This window comes from Choloepus didactylus, chromosome 14 (assembly GCF_015220235.1).
Source record: "Choloepus didactylus isolate mChoDid1 chromosome 14, mChoDid1.pri, whole genome shotgun sequence".
NCBI lineage: Eukaryota > Metazoa > Chordata > Mammalia > Pilosa > Megalonychidae > Choloepus > Choloepus didactylus.
In genome coordinates this window covers 28,453,731-28,481,008 of record NC_051320.1, presented here as the reverse complement: position 1 = coordinate 28,481,008, position 27,278 = coordinate 28,453,731, and the positions used below count along the sequence as shown (strand labels likewise).

The following is a 27,278-nucleotide window of genomic DNA, read 5'->3' as shown; positions in this document are numbered from 1 at the left end:
TCAAATAATTGCACCTATATAAAGTGGTTATCTCTACCTAGTGTTTTAAAAAATATTCTTGATATATAATTTTCAATTTTTCAAATTTTCTAAAATAAGTATGTCACTTTTTTAATATCAAAATAAAGTTATAAAACCAGAAAACAACAAGCTTAGTTTATACTCAGTATAATAATATGATTGTACTTTTATTGCTCTTTCCTTATTTTTCAGACAATGGTACAACATAACCGCACGGAGCTTCTCAACCATCCTGTTTGTAAAGAATATTTACTTATGAAATGGTGGATATAAGTAGTATTTTCTTTTATAATGATGTTTCTATTAAATCTATTAAAATTCTTCTAAATAATTATGTTTTAATGGCATCTTAATGCTTTAGATTTTGTTATTTTAATGTTTTATACTTTGAAAAAGAAGTATTAAGGGCAAATTTTTAGTGTTGAAAATGCTGGTATTGTTTATCTTTGGTATTAAGTGAAATATTTTGGCAGTAAATCGTTGTAGAATACATGAGGAAGTGTTCCCAAACCCTACCAATTGGCAGACAATGAAGTGGGAGGGAAATTCTAGGGAAGGGCATTTGGCTTAGAGCCAGAACATGTGGGCCAACTTCTTGACTCTTCTATTAATTAGTGAGAGACTCAGCAAGTCACAATTTGTTCTGATGTTAAGATTCCTTTTCTGAAAATGAAAGAGTTGAATTAGAAGATCTTCTTGGTTCTAAAGTTTGGTGAATCTACCAAATAGATTTCTGAAAGAGATTATAACCACTTTTTCCACAAGTATCTTAATATTTTTGGTTGAAATGCCATTGTGGTTTGCTTATCTTCTTTGCAGGCTGGCCTACGGGTTTAGAGCCCATCTTCTGAACCTAGGAATTTACTGTCTTGGTCTCTTGCCTATGACCTTCCTTGTTGTCCATATAAAGCCAGGAATGTCTTTCAACGCAACTGGAATCATCAATGAAACTAGTAATCATTCAGAAATGTTAGACACCAAGGTATTTTCAATTTTTTTAAATGAAGGATTTTCAGAAATGTATTCTTTATTAGGAATACTGAATGCATAAGAAATCTAAAATATCAGAACTTTGATTATTATTAGAAGCCTATGAGTTGTGTAATGTACCAAATTTCTCCTAAAATCCTTTATGAAATGAAAGAGAATATAATTATATAGATCACTAAATGAGTTTGTAAACTAATTGAAAAGGAATTGACATATATGAGCTGCTAGCTTGAATGCTGAAGTGTGTAATTTTAAAATAGGTCTAAAGATTCATATTCCTTTCGAATAAAATTGGCAATTTTGAATATCTCTTAATAAGGGCATTTTGAAATGAACATTTTCATCTCTATTTTGGCATCACAGCAATTTTGTGTTTAAATCGTAGAAAGAAATGAATCAGAAAATAAATGTTTAATAGTGGAAATTATGAAGTTAAAGTGCTGTCTTGTTTTACAGCCCTAGTAACTACTTGTCTTACCCATTTTTTTTTTTGTTTCAGATTTCATATCCTATAACAGTTTGTATGATTTTAGTTTTTTTATCAAGTATATTTGGATATTGCAAAGAAGTGGCCCAAATTCTTCAACAGGTACTCAATATATTTTGTATCTCTAAAGCTGCAAATATTTTAATATACAGAACAAATTAATTTCTAAACTGTTTTTTGAAATAATATTATATCTGGATAAAATCATACAGTTTGACTAATCTGTGGACTGGAAATACCAAGCAACCAAGCATAGTATTTTCAGAATATAAAAAAATCACATTATTTTAGGTAAGGTTACTGCACTTGGTGGTGCCTATTTGATATCTGCAGCAGAGATGTGATATTTTGATTGGTCTATTATTGGGTCTGTCTGGCTACAAATGTTCATTATGAATGATTTTTTTCATGTTTTCTCTTACTTCATATTTTACTAACATAATAGTTATATTTTGAATTTGATAATTTCAAATGTAAATGTTTATAAAGGATTTACTTGGCTCCAGACTCCATTTCTCCTTCCTTGAATTTATTTCCTAATAGGAATGCTTTTCCTCATTGGATAAAATATCAAATTATAAGAAAATTTGGGAACTTATATAGTATATTTTTTCTTTATACTGCTCTGAATTTTTGAAATTTTATCAGACTAAGAACTATATAAATTATTCAGAGTTCTTGCTTTGGTTGATAAGGGCCATGAATCCTCTAATTCCCAATGTTGTTCTTTAAACTCTCCTTTCTCTTGTTTTGTGTGTTTTTTTGTGAATATTGTTTTTTATGACCTTTACCTTCTTAAAACACCTTATTTTTCTGTGAAATGTTCTTTGTTATATAAGCACATGGATGTTTGCATTAAAAAATTTTGATGATAACAACAATGTGCATTTGTTTAATATACATTTCAAGTGCTTTCATGTCTATGCTTTCAGTAAATTGTCAAATTATAAGAGTTAGGCTGTATTGTTCTATTCAAGGGTATAATATTTAAACCCTCCTGACACTATTATTATTTTCTTAAAACAAGAATTACAGATTATGGTCTAAATTTCACGATAAAGTTATATGATTTCTCTGTCAGATTTGGTTCCCACATTTTCTTACTGATGTTCTAATCGTCTACTCCACAGGAAATTTGAAGTCCAAAATAGGAAATCTTTAAGAACACCATTATGCCTTCATTTTCTAGGTCTCAGCCCAGGTCTCAAACCTCCTCAGAAGCGGGTTGAACTCACTGGTCAGCTTTAGTTCATAAGGCAAAAAGATCCCAGGAGTTAGCGAACCAACTTGTAGCCCCTTAGAAGCCTCCTTAAAATGAAGTTGAACTCTCCAGGGAAAGCCCAGAAACTTGGAGGATTTCCTTAAGCATCAGACTCCCTTAGTTCTAGAACAGCAGAAGATGTGAGGCCCGGAGATGCCCAACACAGATCAGCACCTAAACGCTCTGAAGTCAGTCCAGAATGGTAGGAGGTGACAACTCCTTTGTCCTGTGACTTCTCTCTTGCCTGGCTGCAATGCCAGAAAAAATTATTATTACTGGATAGTACAGGTTACTGTTATTACTGTCAGGTGTCTTCCTGTGGTAATTCTTCATTCTTTTCAACCTCAGAAAAGCAATTACTTTTTGGATCAAAACAATGCAGTTGAATGGATTATCTACACAACAAGCATCATTTTTGTGTTGCCCTTGTTTGTTAGTATACCAGCTCGTGTGCAGTGGCAGTGTGGGGCTATTGCCATATTCTTCTCTTGGATGAACTTCTTAATGTATCTTCAGAGGTAAAACCACCTTGAATGATTTCTACATCTTTGAGGCATTTTTAATATCAAAAGATAAACTACCATAAGGGCATAAATTTGTAACTGACATTCTTTTTCCAGTTGCTTTAAAATGTGAAGATATCTCTTATATCCTATTAAGGAAAAGGGTGGTTTTGGAGTTGAGTCTGGATCAGGGTTTCTCAACCTCAGCATTATTGACAAACTGAACCAGATAACTCTTTGTTGTAGGGAGCTGTCATGTACACTGGGAGGTTTAATAGCATCCTTTGCCTCTAGCTACTAGTTGGCAGTAGCCTCCCTGCCCAGGTGCAACAAATAAAAATATCTTCAGACATGATCAAATTTCCCTTGGGTCCTTCAACCAAGAACTGTTGATCTGGACAAGTCTAGATTAAATGTTGGAAGCTAATGGGAATGGAAGAGTTTGCTATTCCTGGTTTACCTGGTATTATTTTGTGAGGTGGTTGTGATCATGCAGCATTTACTACTTTATGGCTAAAACACTCAAAATTAAGTGATGGATGTAGAGAATAAAAGTGACATAAGAGAAAAAAAATAAGCCCAGAGAATCTGATTCTAGAAGGGGAAAAATAGGCTAATCTCCCATACTTCTCACAGTTGCTAAATATTGAGTTAAATATATTGTTTCATATAATCTTTACAATAACAGGAGGTAAATATTATCATTCACATTGTATAAGAGAAAGAAACTGAAACCTTATGAAAGAGCTGTAGCCTGGAAATCCAGGAATTCAAGACAGGTCCTGGCATTGTTACTCCCTTGGCTCTGTCATCAATGACCTTGGCGAATTACTAGATTTCTCCGGGAACTGAATTTCTAAAACCTCTGAAATCCTTTCAGATTTAAAATCTTGTGACTCCCTCTTTTGGGATTGACCAGTTGTCTTTGCCCAAGGAAAAGGAAAAGTTAATGGCAAGATGACACAATCATTATCTATGGAAATACTTCACAGTGTAGGTTGCTGGGGCATAAAAGAGAGATCCCAGAAGCTGTGAAGATGGGAGAATATAAATCATCCATTGTGTGCACTGCAATAGGTGCCTTCAGACACATGACTTCATTTAATCAGTCTCAATTTGATGCATAACATAATCCATCCCTCTAACCTGTTTAATGCTTATCAAGCAATTGCTTGCATAATCTTAATATTGGGAAGCTATGCTTTTTTCCTCCTACTTCAGTTGAGCAATGTCCAGTGGTCAAGTGGTAAAATGGTTAAAGAAAACCATTAACAAGAAGGAATAAAATTGGTGAACAGACTAAAAATAAGACTTAGGATTCAAAAATTTTCTTGTTTACTTTTTTCCCCCTATAATTGGCCTCGGTTATCTCATTTGTGAAACCTAGTGCTGATTAAATGCCTACTAAATATTGATACTGAGTAAAACACAACTTGACCATAAAAGTGAGTAAACATTTTAATACTTATGTATTTTCCTAGATTTGAAAGTTGTGGAATTTTTATTGTTATGTTGGAGGTAATTCTGAAAACTTTGCTGAGGTCTACAGTTGTATTTATTTTCCTTCTCATGGCCTTTGGACTCAGTTTTTATGTCCTCCTGAGTATACAGGTGAGACAGTCACATTGGTAGTTGATTATGTTGCTTTGATTATTGGAAATATGTATTGATACTTACATTTTAATGGCCTAGAAAATTAATAATATAATTGAAAAGTATTTTAATACTTAATTTTATCCTCCTTTGTCTGATATAAAAGCATACAAATGATTTTTATTGCAAGAAAAACGATAGTATTATCAAATGACTTTCCATTGTCAGAAAGTTTGTTTTAAAAATATATATGTGTATAATGCAAGATGATTTGTTATGTGTGTAGAAAAGATCTTTTTGATGACTTAACCACCAGTCTAAGATATTTCTTAGTACTGTACTTTAGTACTAAGAAAAGTCTTATGACTTTTTCAAAGTGTTTTAAATATAATTTTTTATAATTTTACTTTCCAGGAAACATGTTTTCATTATTTGTATTTTAAATTTCATTTTTACATTACTGTCTTTTCTCAGGATGCCTTCAGCTCTCCATTACTGTCTATAATGCAGACCTTCAGCATGATGCTAGGAGATGTCAATTACCGTGATTCTTTCCTAGGACCATATTTGAGAAAAGAGTTGGCATATCCATTTCTGTCCTTTATACAACTTATTTCCTTCACAATGTTTGTTCCAATTGTCCTCATGAATTTACTTGTAAGTAATTTATCCTTTTATTTTCTGAGTAGTTGACCATTTTGGACATTTCATAATTATAATTATTCTTAGCCTTCTTAATCACTCTCCATAGTAGGAGAGGGACAACTAGAAAACCCATTCATTCAGTATTCGTTCAGTGCCAGGTCCAGCTTGAGGCCCTGGGGGTGCAAAGGTGCATCCACTGGCAAATACTCATCTAAACTCCAGGTACTGCTCCAGGTGCAGGGAAACAGTAGTGAACAAAACAGATCGATCCTGCCTTTATGCGATACAAACTAACCAGGAAGTTAGATAATAAAATAAATCTGCAGCGTGCTGTCATGGAGTGATAAGTACCAGGAAGCACTAGGAAGAAGGATAAGATGATAAAGTTGGACAGTGTGTGCTGCTTGGGGGCAGGCGGAGAAGTTGTCAAAGGTTAGGCTAAGACCTTTATGGAGTGAAGGATGAAGACTTTGTTCCTGCATTCAAATTTTCAATTGACTGGAGATTCAAATGGGAAAGAGCCTCTCATGCAGAGGGTGTCTGCAGCATTTGGATGCCACGCCCTAACCCAAAAGTCAAAGATCAGGCACCCTCAGCGGACATGAGGGTCCTTTCCACTTCGGATTCTTTGGAGAACCTGCTCCAGCCATGAGCATCTTGGTCGATGAAAGCACAGGTGCATCCCTACCCCAGGCCCTTGGAGAGCACTCACTGGCAACTACCTTGAACTTTTTTTCTTATTCATTTATGCATACTTGCATTCATTCAACATACATTTTCTAGCCTGTTCTGTTCCAGAGACAGTGCTAGGAACTCTATTTGGAAAGAAAAAATAATACAGAATACTTGGTACGTTGATCCATTTACTTGATACAATGCTACATTTTTGTCCTAGTGCCCTAGAATATAAAGGATGGAATCAAGAACAATGAAGAATGGTGTAAAGCTCACCCTCTTTCTCTATAGTCTCTTACGCATTTGGAAAAAAATTATCAGGAAAAGAATTTGGCTTATTAACACATTTTGGCAGCATGCTCAAAACCACTTCTACCTGCTTGTCCCAGAGGCAACTCACACTCAACAGAACCAAGACTGACAACATTGTCTTTCCCTCAGAATCTGCTATTTCCTCTCAGTAGCATCTCCTGGGCATCTTACACAGATCACTGGAAGATATTCTAGATTCTCCCTTTTCCTCAATTCTTCCAATAAATGTTTGCCTCTTTAAAATATTTCCAGTTGGCTTTCAATCCTCATTTAAATTACTGCACTGACCAAAAGGGTTTCTCTCTCTGGTATTACTTCTCTGTCTAATCCTCTCTACATCTTAGTCACCACAAATAATGAATATGATAATAATATATGGTATGATAATGACAATGTTCTGTGGGTATGACAGTGGCTTTTTTATCTGCAAATTTTATTGAGCTATATTCACATATGTATATTCCATCCAAATTATACAATCGACTTCTCAGTGTCATCACTTAGTTATGCAATTATCATCACGCTGATTTTAGACCATTTTCATTGCTCCCAAAAGAAAAATATCAGATAGACATACCAAAAAAAACCCCAAAACACTCCATATCCCTTATCCCCCATTATTGATCCCTAATGTCTGCATGGCACACCTGCCACAGTTGATGAAAGAGCATTACGGTATTACTGTTAACCATAGTCCGTAGCCTGCAGCAGGTAATTTTTCTTCATAAACTATTATTAATTCTTTCTACAACTGTCATACATTTGTACTAGTTAATGCAAGAACTTATTTATATCTGTAGTGTTAATTAGTGACATCAACTCAACAACCCCTTTCAACCAAATTCACCCATCATACAGCACTATTACTCACAATCCCAATAATGTTACACTCCATCCATTTCCAAACATTTAAGTTCAGCCTTGTTAAAAACTCTGTACATAGCAGGCAGCCTCTCCCCCTACTCTACCTTCTGTCTATTTCTAGGTACCTTATATTTAAGGCCCCGAGTTTACATATTATAATTAGTTCATATTAGTGAAATACAATATCTGTCCTTTTGTGTCTGGCTTACTTCACTCAGCATTATGTCCTCAAGATTCATCCATGTTGTAGTGTGCTTCAGGCCCTCATGCCTTCTTACTGCCACATAATATTCCATTATTTGTATATACCATAATTTATTTATTCACTCATCTGTTGATGGATACTTGGATTGTTTCTATCTTTTGGCAATTGCAGATGATGCCACTCTGGACATTGGTGTGCAGATGTCTGTTTGTGTCCCTGCTTTGAGATCTTCTGGATATATACCGAATGGCATAATTGCCAGGTCATTGGGCAACTCAATATTTAGTTTTCTGAGAAACCACCAAACTGTCTTCCACAATGGCTGTACCATTTTACATTCCCACCAGCAGTGAATAAGTGTTCCTATTTCTCCACATCCTCTCCAACACTTGTAGTTTCCTGTTTGTTTAATAATGTCCATTCTTATAGGTGGGAGATGATATCTCATTGTGGTTTTGATTTGCAATTTTCTAACAGCTAATGAAGATGAACATCTTTTCATATGCTTTGCAGCCATTTGTATTTCTTCTTTGGAGAAATGTCTATTCATGTCTTTTGACCATTTTATAAATGGGTTGTTTGTCCTTTTATTGTTGAGTTGTTGGATTTCTTTGTATATGCTGGATATAGAACTCTTATCAGATATATGGTTACCAAATATTCTCTCCCAGTGAGTTGGCTGCCTTATCACCCTTTGACAAACTCCTTGGAAGCACAGAAGTGTTCAATCTTGAGGAGTTCTCATTTATCTTTTTTTTTTTTTTTTCATTGCTTGTGCTTTGGAGGTAAGGTCTAAGAAGCTACCTCTTATCACTAGGTCTTGAAGATGTTTCCGTATATTTTCTTCTAGGAGTTTTATGGTACCAACTCTTATATTTAGGTCTTTGGTACACTTTGAGTTAATTTTTATACAGGGTGTGAGGTACGGGGTCCTCTTTCATTACTTTGGGTATGGATATCCAGTTCTCCCAGCACCATTTATTGAAGAGACTACTGTCCCAGCTCAGTGGATTTGGGGCCCCCATCAAAATCAATTGATCATAGATCTGAGGGTCTGTTTCTGAACTCTCAGTTCAATTCCATTGATCAATATGTCTATCCTTGTGCCAGTACTATGCTGTTTTGACCACTGTGACTTTATAATAAGCTTTAAAGTCAGAAAGTGTAAGTCTTCCCACTTCATTCTTTCTTTTCAAGGTGTTTTTGGCTATTTGAGCTCCCTTTCCCCTTCAAATAAATTTGATAACTAACTTTTTCAATTCTACAATGTAGATTATTGGAATTTTGATTGGTATTGCATTGAATCTGTAGATCAGTTTAGGTAGAATTAACATCTTAATGACATTTAGCCTTCCTATGCATGAACATGGAATGTCTTTCCACCTATTTAGGTCTTCTTTGATTTCTTTTAGCAATGTTTTGTAGTTTTCTGTGTAGCGGTCTTTTACATCCTTGGTTAAGTTTATTCTGAGATACTTGATTCTTTTAGTTGCTGTTGGGAATGGAATTTTTTTCTTAATTGCCTCCTCGGTTAGCTCATCACTAGTGTATAGAAACACTACTGATTTTTGTGCATTGATCTTGTATCCTGCCACTTTGCTAAAGTTGTTTATTAGCCTGAGTAGCTTTGTCATAGATTTCTCATGATTTTCCAAATATAGGATCATGTCATCTGCAAATAATGAGACTTTTACTTCTTCCCTTCTAATTTGTGTGCCATTTATTTCTTTATCTTGTCTAATTGCACTAGGTAGAACTTCTAGCATAATATTGAATAACAGTGGTGACAGTGGGCATCCTTGTCTCATTCCCAATCTTAGGGGGAAGGCTTTCAGTCTCTCACCATTGAGTATGATGCTGGCTGTAGGTTTTTCAAATATGCCCTTTATCATATTGAGGAAGTTTCCTTCAATTCCTAACTTTTTAAGTGTTTTTATCAAGAAAGGATGCTGAATTTTGTCAGTTGCCTTTTCAGCATTAATTGAGATGATCATGTGATTTTTCCCTTTTGATTTGTTAATGTGTTGTATTATATTAATTGATTTTTTTGTGTGTTGAACCACCCTTGCATGCCTGCAATAAACCTCACTTGGTTGTGGTATATTATTCTTTTAATGTGCCATTGGATTCAATTTGCAAGTATTTTATTGAGAATTTTTGCATCTGTATTCATTAGGGTGATTGGCCTGTAGTTTTCCATTCTTGTTGTATCTTTATCAGGTTTTGGTATTAGAGTGATGTAAGCTTCATAGAATGATTTAGTTAGTGTTCCCTATTCAGTTTTATGGAAGAATTTGAGCAGGAATGGTGTTAATTCTTCTTGGAATGTTTGGTAAAATTCCCCTGTGAAGCCATCTTGCCCTGAGCTTTTCTTTGTGGGGAGGTTTTTCATGACTGATTGAATCTCTTTACTTGTGATTGGTTTGTCAAGGTCTTCTGTTTCTCTCAAGTCAGTATAGGTTGTTCCTGTGTTTCTAAGAAATTGTCCATTTCATCTAAGTTGTGTAGTTTGTTGGCATACAGTTGTTCTAGTATCCTCTTATGATCTTTTATTTCTTCGGAGTCTATTGTAATGACCCCCCCCCCCATTTCTGATTTTATTTATTTGGATCTTCTCTCTTTTTGACTTGGTCAGTCTAGCTAAGGGTTGTTGATCTTGTCAGTCATCTCAAAGAACCAGCTTTTGGTTTTTATTGATTCTTCTATTGATTTTTTTGTTCTCTACTTCATTTATTTCCACTTTAATCTTCGTTATTTCTTCTACTTGCTTTAGGGTTAGATTGCTGCTCTTTCTCTAGTTTCTTCAGTTTGTTCAGTTAGGTCTTTGGTTTTAGCTCTTTCTTCCTTTTTAATGTAGACATTTAGAGCTATAAATTTCCCTCTCAGCCTTGTCTTCACTGGATCCCATAGGTTTTCTTTTCTCTTTGAATTTAATGAATTTACATTAAAAAATTAGGCAGTCATTTTACATTTAAAGAATGGAATTTCTTAATATAAAGAAAAAAACAGACTGAAAAAATTTTAATCTAGTTTACACTTCATTTTGCTACAGTTTTTAACTATAATTCATCTCTTCATATCTTATTCCAATGTGCAAATATAGTTATAGCACCTGTTACAATCATGAAACTAAATTAAGGAAGTACACTGTTTAACAGTGGTCTAGTTGTTCTAGCTACTGAAGAGAGTGGTGTGTTGAATTCTCCCACTATTATTGTAGAAATGTCTATTGCTCCTGTCAATTTTGCCAGTGTTTACCTCATGTACTTTGAAGCATTTTGATTGGGTGCATGAACATTTATGATTGTATTTCTTCTGGTAAATTACCTGTTTATTAACATATAGTGCCATTCCTTGTCTCTTATAATATCTTTGCATTTAAAGTCTAATTTATCTGATATTAGTATAGATACACCAGCTTTTCTTGGTTATTACTTGCAGGGAATATTTTTTTTCCATCTTTTCACTTTCAACCTATTTGTATCTTTGGGACGGAAATGAGTCTGTTATAGACAGTATATAGATGGGTCATATTTTTTATCCATTCTGTCAATCTATATCGTTAACATTCAGTGTTATTACTATAAAAGCTGTCTTTGCTAGAAGCATTTTATCTTTTGGCTTTTGTTTGCCGTATCTAATATTTTATTCTCTTTTTATCCTTTTAGTTACCCTTATTAATAGTCATCTTTTCTATACTCTCCTCCATGCCTCTCTCTCCTGTCTTTATTTTTCAACAAACAGAACTCCCTTTAGTATTTCTTGCAGGGCAGATCTCTTGTTAACAAATTTTCTAAGCATTTGTTTATTTGTGAAGATTTTAAACTCGCACTCACTTTTGAAGGAGAGATTTGCTGGATAAAGAATTCTTGGCTGGCAGTTTTTCTCTTTCAGACTCTTAAATATATTGTACCACTGCCTTCTTGCTTCCATGGTGAGTAGTCAGCACTTAGTCTTATGTGGCTTCCCTTGTATGTGGTGAATCGCTTTTCTTTTGCTGCTTTCAGGACTGTCTCCTCTTCCACATTTGACAGTCTGATTACTTTGTGTGTTGGAGTGAGTTTATTTGGATTTATTCTATTTAGAGTTCATAGGGCTTTTTTGATTTGCAAATTTATGTCTTTTATAAGGATGGAGAAGTTTTCTGCAATTATCTCCTCAAATGATCTTTCTAGTCCTTTACTCTTCTCTTGTCCTTCTGGGACATCAGTGATTCATATACTTGTGTGCTTTGTGTTGTCCATCATTTCCCTGAGATCCAAATCAAATTTTCCCATCTTTTTCATCATCTGTTCTTTTGTGTACTTGAATTCAGTTTTTTGTCCTCTAGTTTGCTTATTCTTTCTTCTGCCTCTTCAGATCTGCTGTTGTGTGTCTCTAGTATATGCTTACTTTGATCTACAGTGTCTTTCATTTCCATAAGATCTGCTGTTTTTCTATTCTTTCAAATTCTTCTTTATGCTCTTCTAGTGTCTTGATATACTTTATCTCTTTATTCATCTCATTAAAGTTATTTAGGAGATTTGATTGATCATCTTTGATTAGCTGTTCAAATTCTGTGTCTCCTCTGGCTTTTTATTTTGATCATTTGGCTTGTCTGTATCTTCTTGCATCTTCATATGCTATGTAATTTTTTGATGATTTCTTCGTATTTGGTTCTCTTGATAAGATTATTTTGAAAGTAGCTTTCCCTTGCTCATGTAAGACTTTGTTTTTGCTTGTGTTTGCATTGAAGGTCTCCCTTGGTGCTTGGTTTGTCAGTGATTCCCAAAGCCAGGGTCTCACACAGATGATGCAGCCCTTCTCCAAAGGCTGTCAGAAGCTGGGCAGGAAAACAGCTTGTCAGACTGCATTTTCCCAGTCTTCCAAGCAAATGGTGCTCTTGGGCCACCTCTTCCCCACAACCCCACCTCTCCCGGACTTGGGTGTCCCACTGGGCAGGGTCCAGACCAGGTAAAAATCCAATCAGGGCTGTAGACCTCTGTGAGTGCTGGAAGCTACTGCCTCAGGGGGTGGGGGTGGGCACTCTGCACCTCTGCAGACAGTCAGCTTATGGGTACAAGGGGTCTGGTGATTTCTAGACTCCTGTGTGGAAAGACTCTGGGCTATGGGACTGAGAGGTTCACCTTCCAGGCAGCCACTGGCCTAGAAGTGTGCTAATTTTCGCCAGCCACACAACCCAGACTGGGTGCACCTGGCACTGCAATGCAGCTGTCTCTCTCCAACTTCTTCACTTGTGTATGCAGTGAGCACCCTGGGCCCCCATGGAAAAAGGATCGAGGCAGCAGGAACAAGAGTGTCTCTCCCGGCCAACTGTCAGATCAACACTGCTCTCTGTCCCCCTCTTCTGCTGAGGAGAGGGCTTTCCAGGCACCCACAGCAGCCTGTCTCAGGGATGGGGGTGGGCACTGGGCAGCACACCAAGGTCTCTGTTTGTAGATAAAATGAGTCTTTTGGCTCTTGGGTTCCCCAACAGGAACTCTAAGCCTGTGGGACTGAGGGGCTTAACTCCCACAGCCACAGCCAAAGTAGGGATGTGCGGCTTTTTGGCTGCCTGGTTCAGCAAGTGTGTCATAGCGGGGCTTGGGGTGGTCACGAACGAGTATACTCACCCCACTTTCTCAGTCGTAGTCTTTCTGCTTTTTCATCCAGGTCTTCCTTGTATAATGCAGTGGTCTTTCTCAGATCACCTGAAGCTGAGAACTGTTGCTTTGGTCGTTTTCTGCCTGTTCTCTAGTTGTTTTATGGTGGAGGAGTGAGTTCTGCCTGTCCTACCCCACCGTCTTTCTGGAAGTCCAGAACATCAGTGGCTTTTTAAAAAAACTTTTTTTCTAGGACTCTTCAAAAGTTTCAAACTAGTCTGAACTCATGCACATAACCTACAAGGGCCCTTGTGAATGGATAAAAAACAAATTATTTCATTCTCTCAGTCTAATGTTTTAACTTTTCCATGCTGTCAAGTCATTATTGCTTTCCTTGGATTATAAACTCCTGCAGTTTAAAACCAAGTTGCACAGCTGCACCCAGTTGTGGTTCAGATCACATTACCCCTGTCCTATCCAAAGTGTGGCACATATTTTTATTTTAAATTAAAATGAATTGCAGATTATAATCTGTGTCTCTTAAGTTTTTATGATAATGCTTAAGCTTGCTGGGCCCACCGATGTAGGCAACCCTGTTGCAAAGGAACATAGACCTTGGAGTTTTCTGCAAAGTGTGTTAGCAAAGCATTTTGAGGACACTATAGGGCCTTACATGTCTACTCCTGCACTCCGCTGTCTTACGATAACCAGGGAGAACATAAATGTATCTGTAGGTGTGCTGACACACTGGTAGTGATTAAATGTTTTTTGTCCTTCAGATTGGCTTGGCAGTTGGTGACATTGCCGAGGTCCAGAAGCATGCAGCATTGAAGAGGATCGCTATGCAGGTAAGTAGTATGTCTATTTAAAATGTGTAAGAATTAACACAATTATAATTATCCATAAGTAAGAATAACTGATTTTCCATGAACTCATTTTCTTTATATGGGTATTTTCTCAATACTAAGAAGTAACATACTATGCCTATTGCATGTTCTCTGGTGTACCTGATGTAATTAAAATATCAAAGCCATCAAAAAGGTGTTCCATAACAGTCTCAGCAGGAAAATTGAAAAACAGTCTGAGCCTCTTTTTATGTCAACCTGTGGCCAACCGAGAGCCAGGTGCTAGACCAAGAACATCACAAGTGGGAGCTCCTGCCTTGTCCCAACCCAACTGTCTGAAGGAACGCTTGATAATCTAGCCATGGAATTACAAAGTCTCCACAGTACATTTTATATTGAAGTTTCAAGTGAATCCATGCAGTTTTTTCCCCTTGTGATTGCTTTCTTATTTTTCAAGACAACCTGATTTAAAATGTGGTAGAGTAAGAAATTTCTGGATTGGTACCTGGTTATTACATCTTGTGAAATAGTTTTCTGTCATACTTGGCTTTCTGTGCTCTTAATTGCTTAGTCTCTATATTTCAGATTTGAATATGAGCCTTGTATGCTTGAAAAATATCTCATGCTCAATTTGAATATATGCATTCAGAAAGGCCAGTTCGAGAGAAAGAAAAATACATGCTGAAATACAGCTTTTTCTTCATGCTTCACTTTTCTTTGTCACACTCCTTTCTTTCCTATTATTCTTTCACCTACATTAGCATTTATTTATTGAAATGAAAAACCAATGTTCTGATACTTGCCATGCACAAAGCACACCACAAAATAGTTAGAACCCAGAGTAATTAAAGGGATGTGATTCTTGACTTTAACAAGTAAAATAAGTCTAATCTACAAGAGAGCACACCAATTAAACAATGTGAAATATCAAAAATCAACTCAGAACCATTCTTAAACACTGCTCTGAAAGAAAATAATATATGAATTAAATGGTTAAAATATCAAGTACAGAAGATAAATGAAAAAAAATAAGGGCATACTCCATGGAAGAATTGGGATGGGGGCTGAGCATTGGAAGACAGGGTGGGGTGAGGTGTTAGAAGAGCAGCCAGAAAGGGTGGACCCAGCAGGGGCAAAGGTCCAAAGGCGGAAAGCGGGAAGATGGCTCAGGAGCAGTGAGGAGGCCCCCTGCCTGGAAGGAGGGCTCATGTTCACTCAAGTTAGAGGGGAGTGAGATTGCCCCAGATGATGGAGGGCTTTATTCAAGCACAGCAAACAAAGCAAAAACTCAGCTTTCAAAGAAAGGACAGTAAATGATGAAGTGCCTCAAGTTATTTGTTTGTGAGTGGAGAGTTGTTATCAGCCCTTACGAAGAATGGTAACAGAAGGAAAATAGTATTTAAGATGACCTCTTATTATCTTGGTTTAGTGGGGAAAGACTGTAGGAAGGAAAAGCAGACAACAGGTTATTACAGTAACAAAGACAGGGCTGTCAGACTCCGGGTATGGTTGATGGGGAGAGGAGAGGGGAAAAATCTTATGGCATGCATGTTAGCAGTACCTCGTAACTGTCCTAAGAACCCTTTAAAATACTAGGGGTAATAAATACAAAGAACAAAATAAGCAATAGCCCTAGATAAAATGTCTGGGGGAGAAAGTCTACTAAACTGCAGTGCCAGTGGGTTTGATTTGAAAAGTACAATCCTGTATTCTGTTCCTGAAACAAAATAGCACAAAAATCCTGGAAAGGAGACAGGCAAAGCAAGTCCCCTCATATTATCTGTTCCTTGTTTTGAATCAAGAACAGCATTGCCTAGAAAACCCAGACACTTCTATTTTCCTGAATTGAGCAACTTTCCACATCAATTAAAAAACCTAAATCTGGGTACAAAACAGAATGAGGGGTAAAAGGGGACAGGTGGTAGTGTTTTTTTTCAGGGATACTTAGTTCTGTCTCAAAATCATCCCAAACCCAAATGGAGACAGAAAGGTCCCTGGACAGTGTATTCTGAGAGATATATTCATTAAATGAAATGTAAGTTCTTTGAGGACAAGACTTATGAGTATTTTGAGGGGCTGGAAGCTGCTTGGTTGTTTTTCAGCAGTGATATCCCCAACTTCCATCAGGAGCTGGCAGCTGTAGACATTCCATAAACATTTATATTTGTTTATATGGTGTTGGCAGACACTGGGCCTGGGTGAATATTTCTCAATCAAATTTGAATAAGTGATTAATAAGTATCTTATGACCTCTGAAAAACATATATGGCAAAGGAAAAGGAATGTAATCCAGAAGACCTAAGGAAGAAAAGGAACACTGAAACTTATTTATTACGGAATTTTTAAAAATCTCCTACTTGACATTGTTAATAAAATACAAGAAAATACAGTTTTTCTTGAAACTGGAAGTCAAAAGGAGAAAACAATCCAAGAGGAAGATGAAGTAGAAGAATAGATAGAAATGAAGAAATGAAATGAAAGGAAATAAGGAGAGAAAGAAAATGCCTTATCAGCTGTAAAATCTACATTTGAGATAGTGAAAGTAAGGACTGATAGTATAGAAAATCCAATCAGCACTGTGGAGGGTAAAATTAAGAATATTCATAATACAGATAAAAATATGGGAGGTGAAGAAAAATTATATAAAATTACAGAGGGCAGGATTGCAGGATTAAGATTTTAACTAATAAATGTTCCCAAATTAAAGTTTTAACTAATAAGTATTCCCAAATAATATGAAAAAGAAGAGCACTTATCAGAAAAATAAAATGAATTTGCAGATTGAGAATGCTCACAATGTATCAGACAAAATTAATGAAAAGGATCCACTTCCAAGCATATCTTAACAATTATTTGGATGTTTGAGGATTAAGAGAAAAGTGATAGAAACTCTCAGGTATAAAACATAGGATCTCTTCAAAGGAACAAAAATCACGCATGCTTCAAAATTCTCCTCTGGAATACTAAAGACTGGGTGGTAATGGAGGAAATAGGAACGATTCTTCAGGTAAAATATTATGACTCAGCTAAGCCAAGTTGTTATCCATGTGTGAAGGCGAATATATCATTAAAAGTACATTAAAATTCTAATTTCTATAGGAAAGAGTTAAAAGTTATTTGTTGTTCTTGGATTTAACAATTATAGAATATTAGTTTGTATTTGAGTTTCATAAACTTATAGGTACCAGTTAATAGAATCAGCAACAGGATATGACCTTTCAAATTACTACAAAGAATAAAAGCCAGCACAATTAGACTGTATAAAATTAAACAACATAAAGAGCAAGGAAATGAAAACAAAGCAAAACAAAATAAAAAAACATGACAGAAGTAGGATGAAACTGGATAGTAACAGTAATTCATTCATTCGACAGGTATTTATTGAGCAATTATTATGTGCCAGGTAATGTTCTCAGTACTGGGAATTCAACAGAGAAACACTTATAGCTTTTATCCTAGTGGGAGACCAAGGTTGATAAATAAAATAAAATATATAACATGTTAAAAGGTGGTAAATACTATAAAAATAGTAGGGAAGAGAGGGAGTGTGTTATGCTGGGCATGGGACTACAATTTTAGACGGTGTGATAAGGGAAGTTCTTACCATCTCACCATTTATGAATCTAAATCATTTAAATGACCACATCTAAAAGTGTATGGTCTCAGATTAGAAAACAAAGTCTCCCGGTTTTTGTTTTTGTTTTTGTTTTTTACAATAAACCTATCTAAACACCAGACTCAAAGAGCTATAAAAAAAGAGCCAAAGAAAAGTTTGGCAAATGCAAACATAAAGAAAGGGTGATGCTATGAGAATTAAACTAAATAGAAACTCAAAGGAAAAAACATTAAATGAAACAAAAGGTTGTATCTCTGAAAATATTAATTACACTCAAAATGTGTCACAGATACACCATTTTGTACCTAATAGCACAGTACCGTAAATTTATAATATACTCTTACACATGCTGGTTATAATTCTTTTACTGGATACATTTACATTACCCCAGTTAAGCACTCCCTCCTCTCTCCAGTCATAGATATTTATTCACAACAGTCATATTTCCCATTTGCGCACATTTCATAGCATTATAACTGTCCCAGGAGTGTGGACAAAGTCTTTTTCTTCTTTATACTCCCCAGTGTATATCACAGCCTCCCAAACAACAAATACCTGCTGACCTAAATTGAATTCCTCCTTTAAACCACTTGCCCCCACCTTCAGATTGCTGCCGTCATGTGAATGGATTAGGTGAGAGGTAGAGACAAGTGACTGTGGGCAGGGGCTAAGGAAACCTGGTCACCTAGCAGCTCGTCCATAAATCAGGACATGGGAGTTAATTTTCATTTTACTGGACAAATGATTACTTCTTTGCAGGCTAAGAATTCCAGATGCTAATGAATGATTCCCATGATAAACCCAAAATGAATTTTAGGTGGAACTTCATACCAATTTAGAGAAGAAGCTGCCACTCTGGTTCCTACGCAAAGTGGATCAACAGTCCATCACCGTGTATCCTAACAGATATAGAGATAGTGGGAGCTTATTTGTAAGTATACACAAATAACTATATCAATAATATGATACTCTTGACATTCATTTTGTACTATCCTTAAGGGTACCCTTTTATAAGCTTTGAGTCTGCTCTCCTTGTGGGAAAATTATAGTTATGCTCTGTTTTTTTTAAGTGTACTATTAACCCCAGATGGTGAGCCATGGGGAAGGAAGCATCTTTTTTTACAGTTCAGGTCACTGTCTTTGCTTTTCCCAGTGACATATCGTTTACATTTATGTGCAGATATATATATGTATATGCATGTGTGTGTGCATTATAGAAAGCATATGAAGTGATCAAAGACTAAACAGAGACTATTGCATTATAATGGAAAAAGGACAACTCTAAGCAAATACCTGGATGCTAATCCCAAACATGTCTAGGATGCCCCTACCCCTATGATTGCCCCTTCTGAGTTCTTTGCAGGCTAATTTTCCTCTGTGTAGTCATAAAAGTTCTTAGATCGAATTCCAAGTTGATCTCCATATCAGTCTAAACATTCTTCTAACTCCATAGTTTCTCCCTATTTGATTTCACTCAAATCTCTGGGTGCAATTAGCACCTAAACAACACAGAATGTTCTGCCATTTCTTTCACTATCCTAGAGCTCTCCTTTGAGTTCAGACTCATATCCAAGTACCCACTGACGTCTCCACTTTTATGTCTCAAAGTCATGTCAAATTCAGCAGGTTCAAAGCCAGACTCATGAGCACCACTCCTCCCATGCTTCCCCCTTCTGCACATCCCCTGCAGGAAATGAGTGAAAGCATCTGGGTCCTTCAAGAAGTTCCTATCTCACTTAACGCCAACACCAGTCATTGGCCTGTGCACTCAGCCACCAGGAGCCATGCTGACACCCTACTCCTGCTATCTCTTCATTCATATCTAATCAATCCCCATGTTTGTCCATTTGACTTCCTGGGTAGCCAGTGCAAGTGCCACCTTCTTTTACCTGGAGTCCTAGAATTACCTTATTACTGGTAATTTCACATCTGCCCTTTATCCTCTCCATTCCATCCATGGATTAAAAGATATTAAATTAAAACAAAATTTAATAAAATAACATTTCAGAAATTTCCCCATGTGAAATTGTGTTGACTGACACAATTTGATGTTTTTCTCAAGAAATTATAAAATGATTCAGTTAAATCCCTTTCCTAAACAATCTTCTGCACCATGTCACTCCTCCTTTATTATTAGTTCTACATCTTGTACTTCCTTCTGTATGACCTCATTTTGTTGCTTTTCACATGTCACAGACTGTGAGCTCCTTGAGGGCCATGGCAGTATTTTATGAATATTCGTGCTAGCACATCAGACTCAGAGGCTGAATTATGGCAGGTGTTCAAGAAATATTCCCAGAATTGAATTTAACTTGAGTAACTGTCATGTTTTATCCCACAGGGTGTGTTTCAACGTATCTTTTGCACCCATGAAACAAAACAAGAAATACCAAATGTTGATACAGCTTTAGAAACAGAACTATTGAAGCAGAAATACCGGTATGCAGTTTTCCTTCTATTTGTGTTTGAGAAACTTAAAACTCTTAAATAAAGAAACATGGCATAAAGTCAGATTGTATATTTGGGTTTATCAAATATATTAGTCATACTTTATTGAATGGTGTTGTTAAAATATTTAGAGTCCTATAATATTTTATAGGCCCAACATCTTGTTTGCCGCTTTTCCCCAATCAGTTTGCCTTCTAAGCAATAACTGAATGAACACTAAAATCCTGGTTTCCTTTATATTGGGAGTAGTATTCTAAGTTGCATTCTCTGTGAGACATCTGAATTCATACATCAAAGCTCTGGAAGCTTTTGAGAATCCCTAGAGGAGCCATTTAGTGTGCAGTGGTTCAGCATAAGGGCTTTAGAGCTAGTTTGAGTTCAACTACTTATTGTGTGATGCTGGGCAAGCTGATTAACTTTTCTGTGCAACAGTTTCTTAATTTTTAAAATGGGAACAAAAATAAGCCAGCCATTAACTATTTTTGTAGCCTTGTGAAAATCACTTAAGCTTTCTGGAGCCTTGGAGATTTTTTAGGGATCCAAACAGTTCTAGAATTCTGTGATGCTTATTTTGGCAAACATCAAAAATAGGATTCCTTAGCAGGGTTCTGTGTACCATGAGGATATCACCTCAGCACAGTGAATCTGATGTACAACATTTAGAGTACCCAGGCCTTTCTGCACTCAGAAGGACTAAAAGGATAATTTAAAATAAATTCATGGAGTGTGTATGTCCTTTCAGGATGAAAGATCTCACCTCTCTTCTGGAAAAACAACATGAGCTCATTAAACTCATCATTCAGAAGATGGAGATCATCTCAGAGACTGAGGATGAAGATAGCCATTGTTCCTTTCAAGACAGGTTTAAAAAAGAGCAGTTAGAACAAAGGAATAGCCGATGGAATTTTGTGTTAAAAGCAGTAAAGGCAAAGACACAATCCTGTTAGCTCACTGCCCAAAACTGCAACAGGGATTCCTTTGGGGTGGGTTGCATGACTTATTGGATCTAACTCAAAATACTGAGGAAGGGGCAGAATTCTGATTCTAATTTCATGCCATGAGAAATCATGGTTCCTGGATTCTATATAAAAGTTAATGATATCTTGCTTTCTAATCATATTTTCTTCCAGTGGCTATGTAATTGGGAATATCCTTGCTGACATGTTCAAGGTGGACTTTACCACTTGTTATTTGAATGGTTAGAAAAATAATTTGCTAGAACGCACACTTTTAATGATGTCATAATAAATGTAACTATTAATCTAGAATGCAAATGTCAGTATGGGATCCTTGCTTGTTAATTGTCTTGCATAATAAGTAATGCCTTAGACAGTAGTCTCAAGTATTAGATTAGGTTCTGCCATTTGAAGTGCTTTTCTGTGTTGGGAGAACCTGTGGGTAGAACCCCGTGTGTTCCATCTGTTTGTGTTGTAGTAAATAGCTCCACCTTTCTTGTTGTTCCCAACATACCCGATGTCACTTTGAGCCATATAATTAAAGTCCAAAATAACAGACCTTATGATATGCATGAATTTTACTGTGTATGGTGTATGTTATTAATTTTTGTTTACCCTGATCATAATAAATGTAAAGCATATACACTTGCTGGCAGTGATTATTGTGTGAGACTTTCATTGCATTTAGTTATTTTGATATTTGCAAAATTGCTTCTATCACATATGCCCTTTTTCTTTTGTTATCCAATACAAAGTATGAATTTATCACATGCCTCTTCATTGATCTTTTCACGGTCCTTCCCTTGTTGTATTTTTTTCCCCTTCACCCTGATTCTCACTCTTACTTCCTCACTACTTCCCTGAGGCACCCACTCTAATGAATAGGTCTTTGGCTATGATTGTATCCTTGTGTTGTGTTGAACAGTGTTGTTTGGAGTGTGTTTTTATTTACATGGATGGTATTACGCTATGGCTCTTGTTCTGCTGCTTCTTTCCACTGGTGTATTAGTTAGAGTTCTCTAGGGAAACAGAATCAATAATAGATATCTATAAATACAAGATTTGATAAAAGTATCCCATGCAAATGTGGGTATGCATGAGTCCAAATTCTATTGGGCAGGCAGCAAACTGGCAACTCAAATGGAGATATTCGATGATTTTATAAAAGTATCTCATGCAAATGTGGGTATGCACGAGTCCAAATTCCATGGGGCAGGCAGCAAACTGGCAACTTTGATGAATTCCTCAGGAAACACTTCACTGGTTAGCCAAAGAAGAAGTGAAAGTCCTCTATCTGTCTTGCTTAAAAATCTTCAACTGATTGGATTAAATCCAGCTGATTGCATTCTCTCATTGTGGAAGACACTCTCTTCTTTGACAATAATCAGTCACAGCTGCAGCCAATTGACTGATGATTTAATAAACCAGCCTTCTGGTTTATTAACCAGCCACAAATGTCCTTGCAGTAACAGTTAGGCCAGTGCTTGCTTGACCAGACACCTGGGTACCATCACCTGGCCAAGTTGACACATGAACCTAACCATCACAACTGGACATTGTGTTTATAAACTATAAATGGCTTACTATATATCCATCTAGAACAGCAGTTCTGACAGCTGGTTACTATTTCATCATGTGCACCTACCATATTGTACTTCTCTCTTCTCCTAGAGATGGACATCTTGGCTGCCTCTACCTCCCTGCTATCACAAACATCCTCACACTCAAACAAACAGGCAAAGTGCTGACTGAAAATACATATTATTATAAAGCCAGACATTTTTACATTTGTGGTCCAACAGAACACATGGCCTAGAGGCAATAATACATGCTTTAATCCTTGATACATAGATGAAGATCTTTGTTCTTCATTTGCCTTACAACAGGAAGACTGGGAAGTCAAAATATGGGAGCAATAACCAGGGACCTCCTGATCACAAACAAAAATGGTCTTTTTACAGCCCTCAGACTCATCAAACTCCCCATAGCATAGCACACTGTATAGACCTTCATTCAACAATTCCTGAACACCAAGAATATGTATAACACTGTACCAAACCTGTTGTGGGGAATACTGAAATAAATCTTCCCTGCTCGCAAGGAGCTTGCATTTTAATGGATCATCATTTACCTTCTGAAATTCTCTCCCCCTTTACTTCCAAACACTGCATGCTCATGCTTCTTCCACTATTTTCCTGACTGCTTCTCCTTTGCTTCTTTACTGGCTCCTCTTTCCCATCTGCTAGCTAGATGTTTATGTCCCTAAGGTCTGTACTTGACCCTCTTCCCTTGCACACTCCTCTTTTCAATCTAACCATTGTCACAGCTTCAGTCATGTATACAGGTGACAAGCTGATAAAATATTTTCTATCCCTTCTCCAAAAGTCCAGTCCACCATTTTCATAGTTCTTCAAATCAAATACTATAAATCTTAATTGAGGTCCGGGAAGGGGAGGGAGAAGCTCCTCCTGATCTCTTATTGTTATTTCCTATCAATGGTATCACTATTCTCCCAGGCTCCTAGACCTGAATGACATACCATGTAGACTAGTCTTTCTAGAGTACAGCTCGAAGCCTTCAGATCCATGCTAAAAAGCTTCAAAGGCTCCTCATTTCCTTCATAAGTGATGCAATCTTCGTAATCTGGCTTCTCAACCTAATTTATCTAAACTTGTCAGAAGACTCAGTGTTTTATTAAAACACTTTGTGATTTCCCATCTCCCGAACTTTAACTATGCCCTTTCTTCTGTCCAAAATGTTCTCTGACTCTTAAAGCTCAATTGAAATGGCACCCTCACCTTGAAGTTTTCTCCATGCTCCCAAATGTATATGCTCCCTGCCTCCTCTGTAGTGGTGTACATTGCATTTCTCCCCTGACACTTCTGTCTCTTCTGGTGACCATGGCTCAGCTCCCTACTAGGGGGTAGACTCCCTGATGCTCATGGTTCACTATCATCATCAGTCTCATGCCATCCAAAGGATTACATCCTGCTTCATTTCTCATCCTGTATCACTCCTGACAAAGTGCCTTGCACATAATAGATGTTAAATGAAACATACACATAAATTAATATAATAAAAATCAATGAAAATAATAAATACAATAGACCTGAAAGAGATGCTAGGAATCTGGTTCAGCCTGCCTCCAAGAAATAGTGTGGTGGCCCTATTTTATTGGTGAAGATCCTGTGTGCTAGAGAAGTCAAATGATTTGCCCCTAAGTGGTAGATGAGTCACTAGAACATGACTTTCCTGCCTTTTTCCCATTGCTTAACTCTGATGTTTTTCTATGATTTTTAACTGTGGTTAGCATGGGAAACAGAAAGAGTTTGTACTTTGTAATGCAACAACTTGAGTTTTAGTACTTACTCCAACTCTTACTGGCTGAGTGACTGAATATGTTTCCTCATCTCTAAAATGGAGATGAAAGTTTATATCCTATAAGGTGTTGGTAGGATTGGACAATACCATGTGGGCAGAGTATCTGGATCAATAAATGTTATTGCAATGTGTTTGAGAACTGACTTATCTGATTAAAGGATATCATAGAACACTGGAGTTCTCAAATTGTACCAATTACAAATGGAATTGCCTTGGAAGTTAATTGGCAGCCAGATATAAGCTGCAGCTCCCACTTACTTCTGGATATCATTAACCATACACATCCTGGAATGTATGTACTATAATAAAAGTCTTATGTTTGGAGAAAACTGATGAAAATAAATATTATAGCACTTTTCTTGGCTTTGTTTTTTGCTTTCAATTAAATCATCAAATATCAGTGGAACATCAACTCTCTGTTAGTCAGAGTAGATAATTGTTACTGAATATTTTGAGCCATTTTAGACTTTCTGATGTGAGCAGATGAAATAATAGTAATGAGAGGAAGGCTTATAAAGTTGTCATTAGGTATCAGGCATCCACCCAAGTGCTAGGTATTAACTCATTTAATTCTCAAAACAACTATATATGGCAGATACTATTATTATTATCTTGTTTAATTGTCATCTTGTTTTACTGTTATTTATCATGACAATTCCAGATAAAGATGTTTGTTCCAGGCCACAATGCTGAGCTTTGAACCTGGACAGTCTACTTTGGGATTCTGGATACTTATCATGAAGGTATATTGCCTCTTACATAAAAATCAGGAAAAAGATAATTTTTTCCTCAGGGACTTTATGTTTAAAAGGTTGATGCATGAGAGGCAGGTGAGGCAGGCAGCTCTCAAGACATCGCACTAGCTGGCACCATGCGTCTGCAGCTGTGCTCCTGGTCATGGCCCCCAGCTTGCTGTAGCTGGAGACTTCCGGGAAGATAATTATTAGGAGAGGCAGAGCAAACTTCTCCTCCATGAAAAACTAGACAAAAGACAGAAAGCACCCCAGAATAACAGTTGCAGGGTGCAGCTGGCCAGAGAGGGACCTCTACAACACATAGTGGGGACTTGAATGAAAATTCAAGAGAAATTGTGTTTGAAAGGATGGGGGTGTTTATTTGATTGGAACACTGCTAGGGGCTGGTGGCTGGAGCAGGCTGCCAAGTTGGGGAGGGACCAGCTATGCATTCCCCGTGCACCCATCTCAACAGTTGGCTTGGGAAATAACCCTTCACAGCCCTACAGCTGGGAGCTCCCATGAGGGAACCTGGAATTCAGCAGACTTGTGGTGACTGAATTTACTCTTCTCCCACAGAAGCCTACAGTGTGGCACAGGCAAGAGGTGGGGAGAGCCCCTCCCTAACCCCAGAGGCTCGCGGGCACACAGCAGACAGGGACTGTGGTGCATATGAGCTAGAGGGTAAGATAGGCAACCCCACAGCCTGAGAGTGGTCCACTTAGAGCCCCTGGAAGCACCAGACCCACTGTGCCCTTGAGTGGACTCCATACCAAAATGCACAGGGCTTGCCCCCCATCTTCAGAGCTGGCAGTCCCTGGGGTGCTGAACTGTGTTGACTGGATTTCCACCTGGTGTGGACCCTGTACAGCACAAAGGAGAAGTTGGGGGAAAGCTGACTTGAGAGTAAGAGGTGGCTCAAGACTGCCTTATGCTAGGAAGATAAAGTACACTCCAGCAAATTTTACCTCTGCCAAATTATAGATACAGGTTCAAATAATCTTGCATATCCCCAAATAACCTTATCAAGATAGGCAAGTGCTCTGAAGCCAAAAGAAAATCATAAAGCACATGAAGACCCAAGTAGATATGGACAAGCCAAATGACCAAATTAAAAAGCCAGAGGAGACACAATCTGGAGCAATTAATCAAAGAATATATATGGATCTCCAAAACAACTTCAATGGGTTGACTAAAAGACATAAAAGACATCAAGAAGACAATAAAAGAGCACAAAGGAGAATTTGAAAGAGTAAATAAAAAATAGCACATCTTATGGAAATAAAAGTTACTGTAGCTCGAAATAAAAATATACTAGAGACACACAACAGCACATTTGAAGAGGCAGAAGAAAGAGTAAGTGAAGTAGAAGACATTGCAATTGAATGCAAATGCACAAATGAACAAATGGTGAAAAAATTGGAAAATATAAAATGGATCTCAAAGAAATGAAGGACAACACGAAGCACACAAATATAAGAATCATTGGTGTCCCGGAAGGAGAAGAGTAAAGGGCTGGGAAGAGTATTTGAGGACATAGTTGGGGAAAACTTCCCAACCCTTCTAAACAACATAAATATGCAAATCATAGAAGCCCAATGAACACTAAATAGAATAAATCCAAATAGACACACTCCAAGACATACACTAATCAGATTGTCAAATGCTGAAGAGAAGGAGAAAGTCCTGAAAGCAGCAAAAGAAAAGTGATTCACCATATACAAGGGAAACAACAGAAGACTAAGTACTGACTACTCAATGGGTACCTTGGAGGCAAGAAGGCAGTGGTATGATATATTTAAGATTCCTAAAGAGAAAAATTGCCATCCAAGAATTCTTTATCTAGCAAAGCTCTACTTCAAAATTGAGGGAGAGGTTAAAATTTTCACATACAAATGCTTAGAGAATTTCTTGACAAGAGACCTGCTCTGCAAGACATACTAAAGGGAACTCTACCAGCTGGAATAAAAAGAAAAGAGAGCAAGGTCTGGAGAAGGGCACAGAACTGAAGAGTATTAGCAAGGGTAACTTAAAGGAAAAAGAGAGAGGAGGAAAAAGAGATCTGACAACAAAAAACCAAAGGATAAGATGGCTGGTTCAAGAACTACCTTCACAGTAAGAACTTTTGAATGTGAATGGATTAACTCTCCAATTAAAAGA

General features: G+C 37.0%; 1 protein-coding gene across 2 annotated transcripts in view; it reads left to right on the top strand.

The window, feature by feature from the left end:
* Positions 1-21,642, top strand: part of TRPA1 (transient receptor potential cation channel subfamily A member 1) — a 58,708-nt gene extending 37,066 nt beyond the window's left edge. Inside the window, exons 18-27 of one of the 2 annotated variants that reach the window (XM_037803420.1) lie at positions 214-284; positions 841-1,003; positions 1,511-1,600; positions 3,108-3,277; positions 4,744-4,873; positions 5,330-5,512; positions 13,918-13,986; positions 18,417-18,530; positions 19,941-20,038; positions 20,790-21,642. In XM_037803420.1, coding sequence (XP_037659348.1) covers positions 214-284; positions 841-1,003; positions 1,511-1,600; positions 3,108-3,277; positions 4,744-4,873; positions 5,330-5,512; positions 13,918-13,986; positions 18,417-18,530; positions 19,941-20,038; positions 20,790-20,994 — 1,293 coding nt within the window. In that variant the 3' untranslated portion in view covers positions 20,995-21,642. Of the gene's footprint in view, positions 1-213; positions 285-840; positions 1,004-1,510; positions 1,601-3,107; positions 3,278-4,743; positions 4,874-5,329; positions 5,513-13,917; positions 13,987-18,358; positions 18,531-19,940; positions 20,039-20,789 lie in introns of those variants that run through there. The other variant, XM_037803421.1, reaches the window with a different exon arrangement.
* Positions 21,643-27,278: the final 5,636 nt, after the last annotated feature.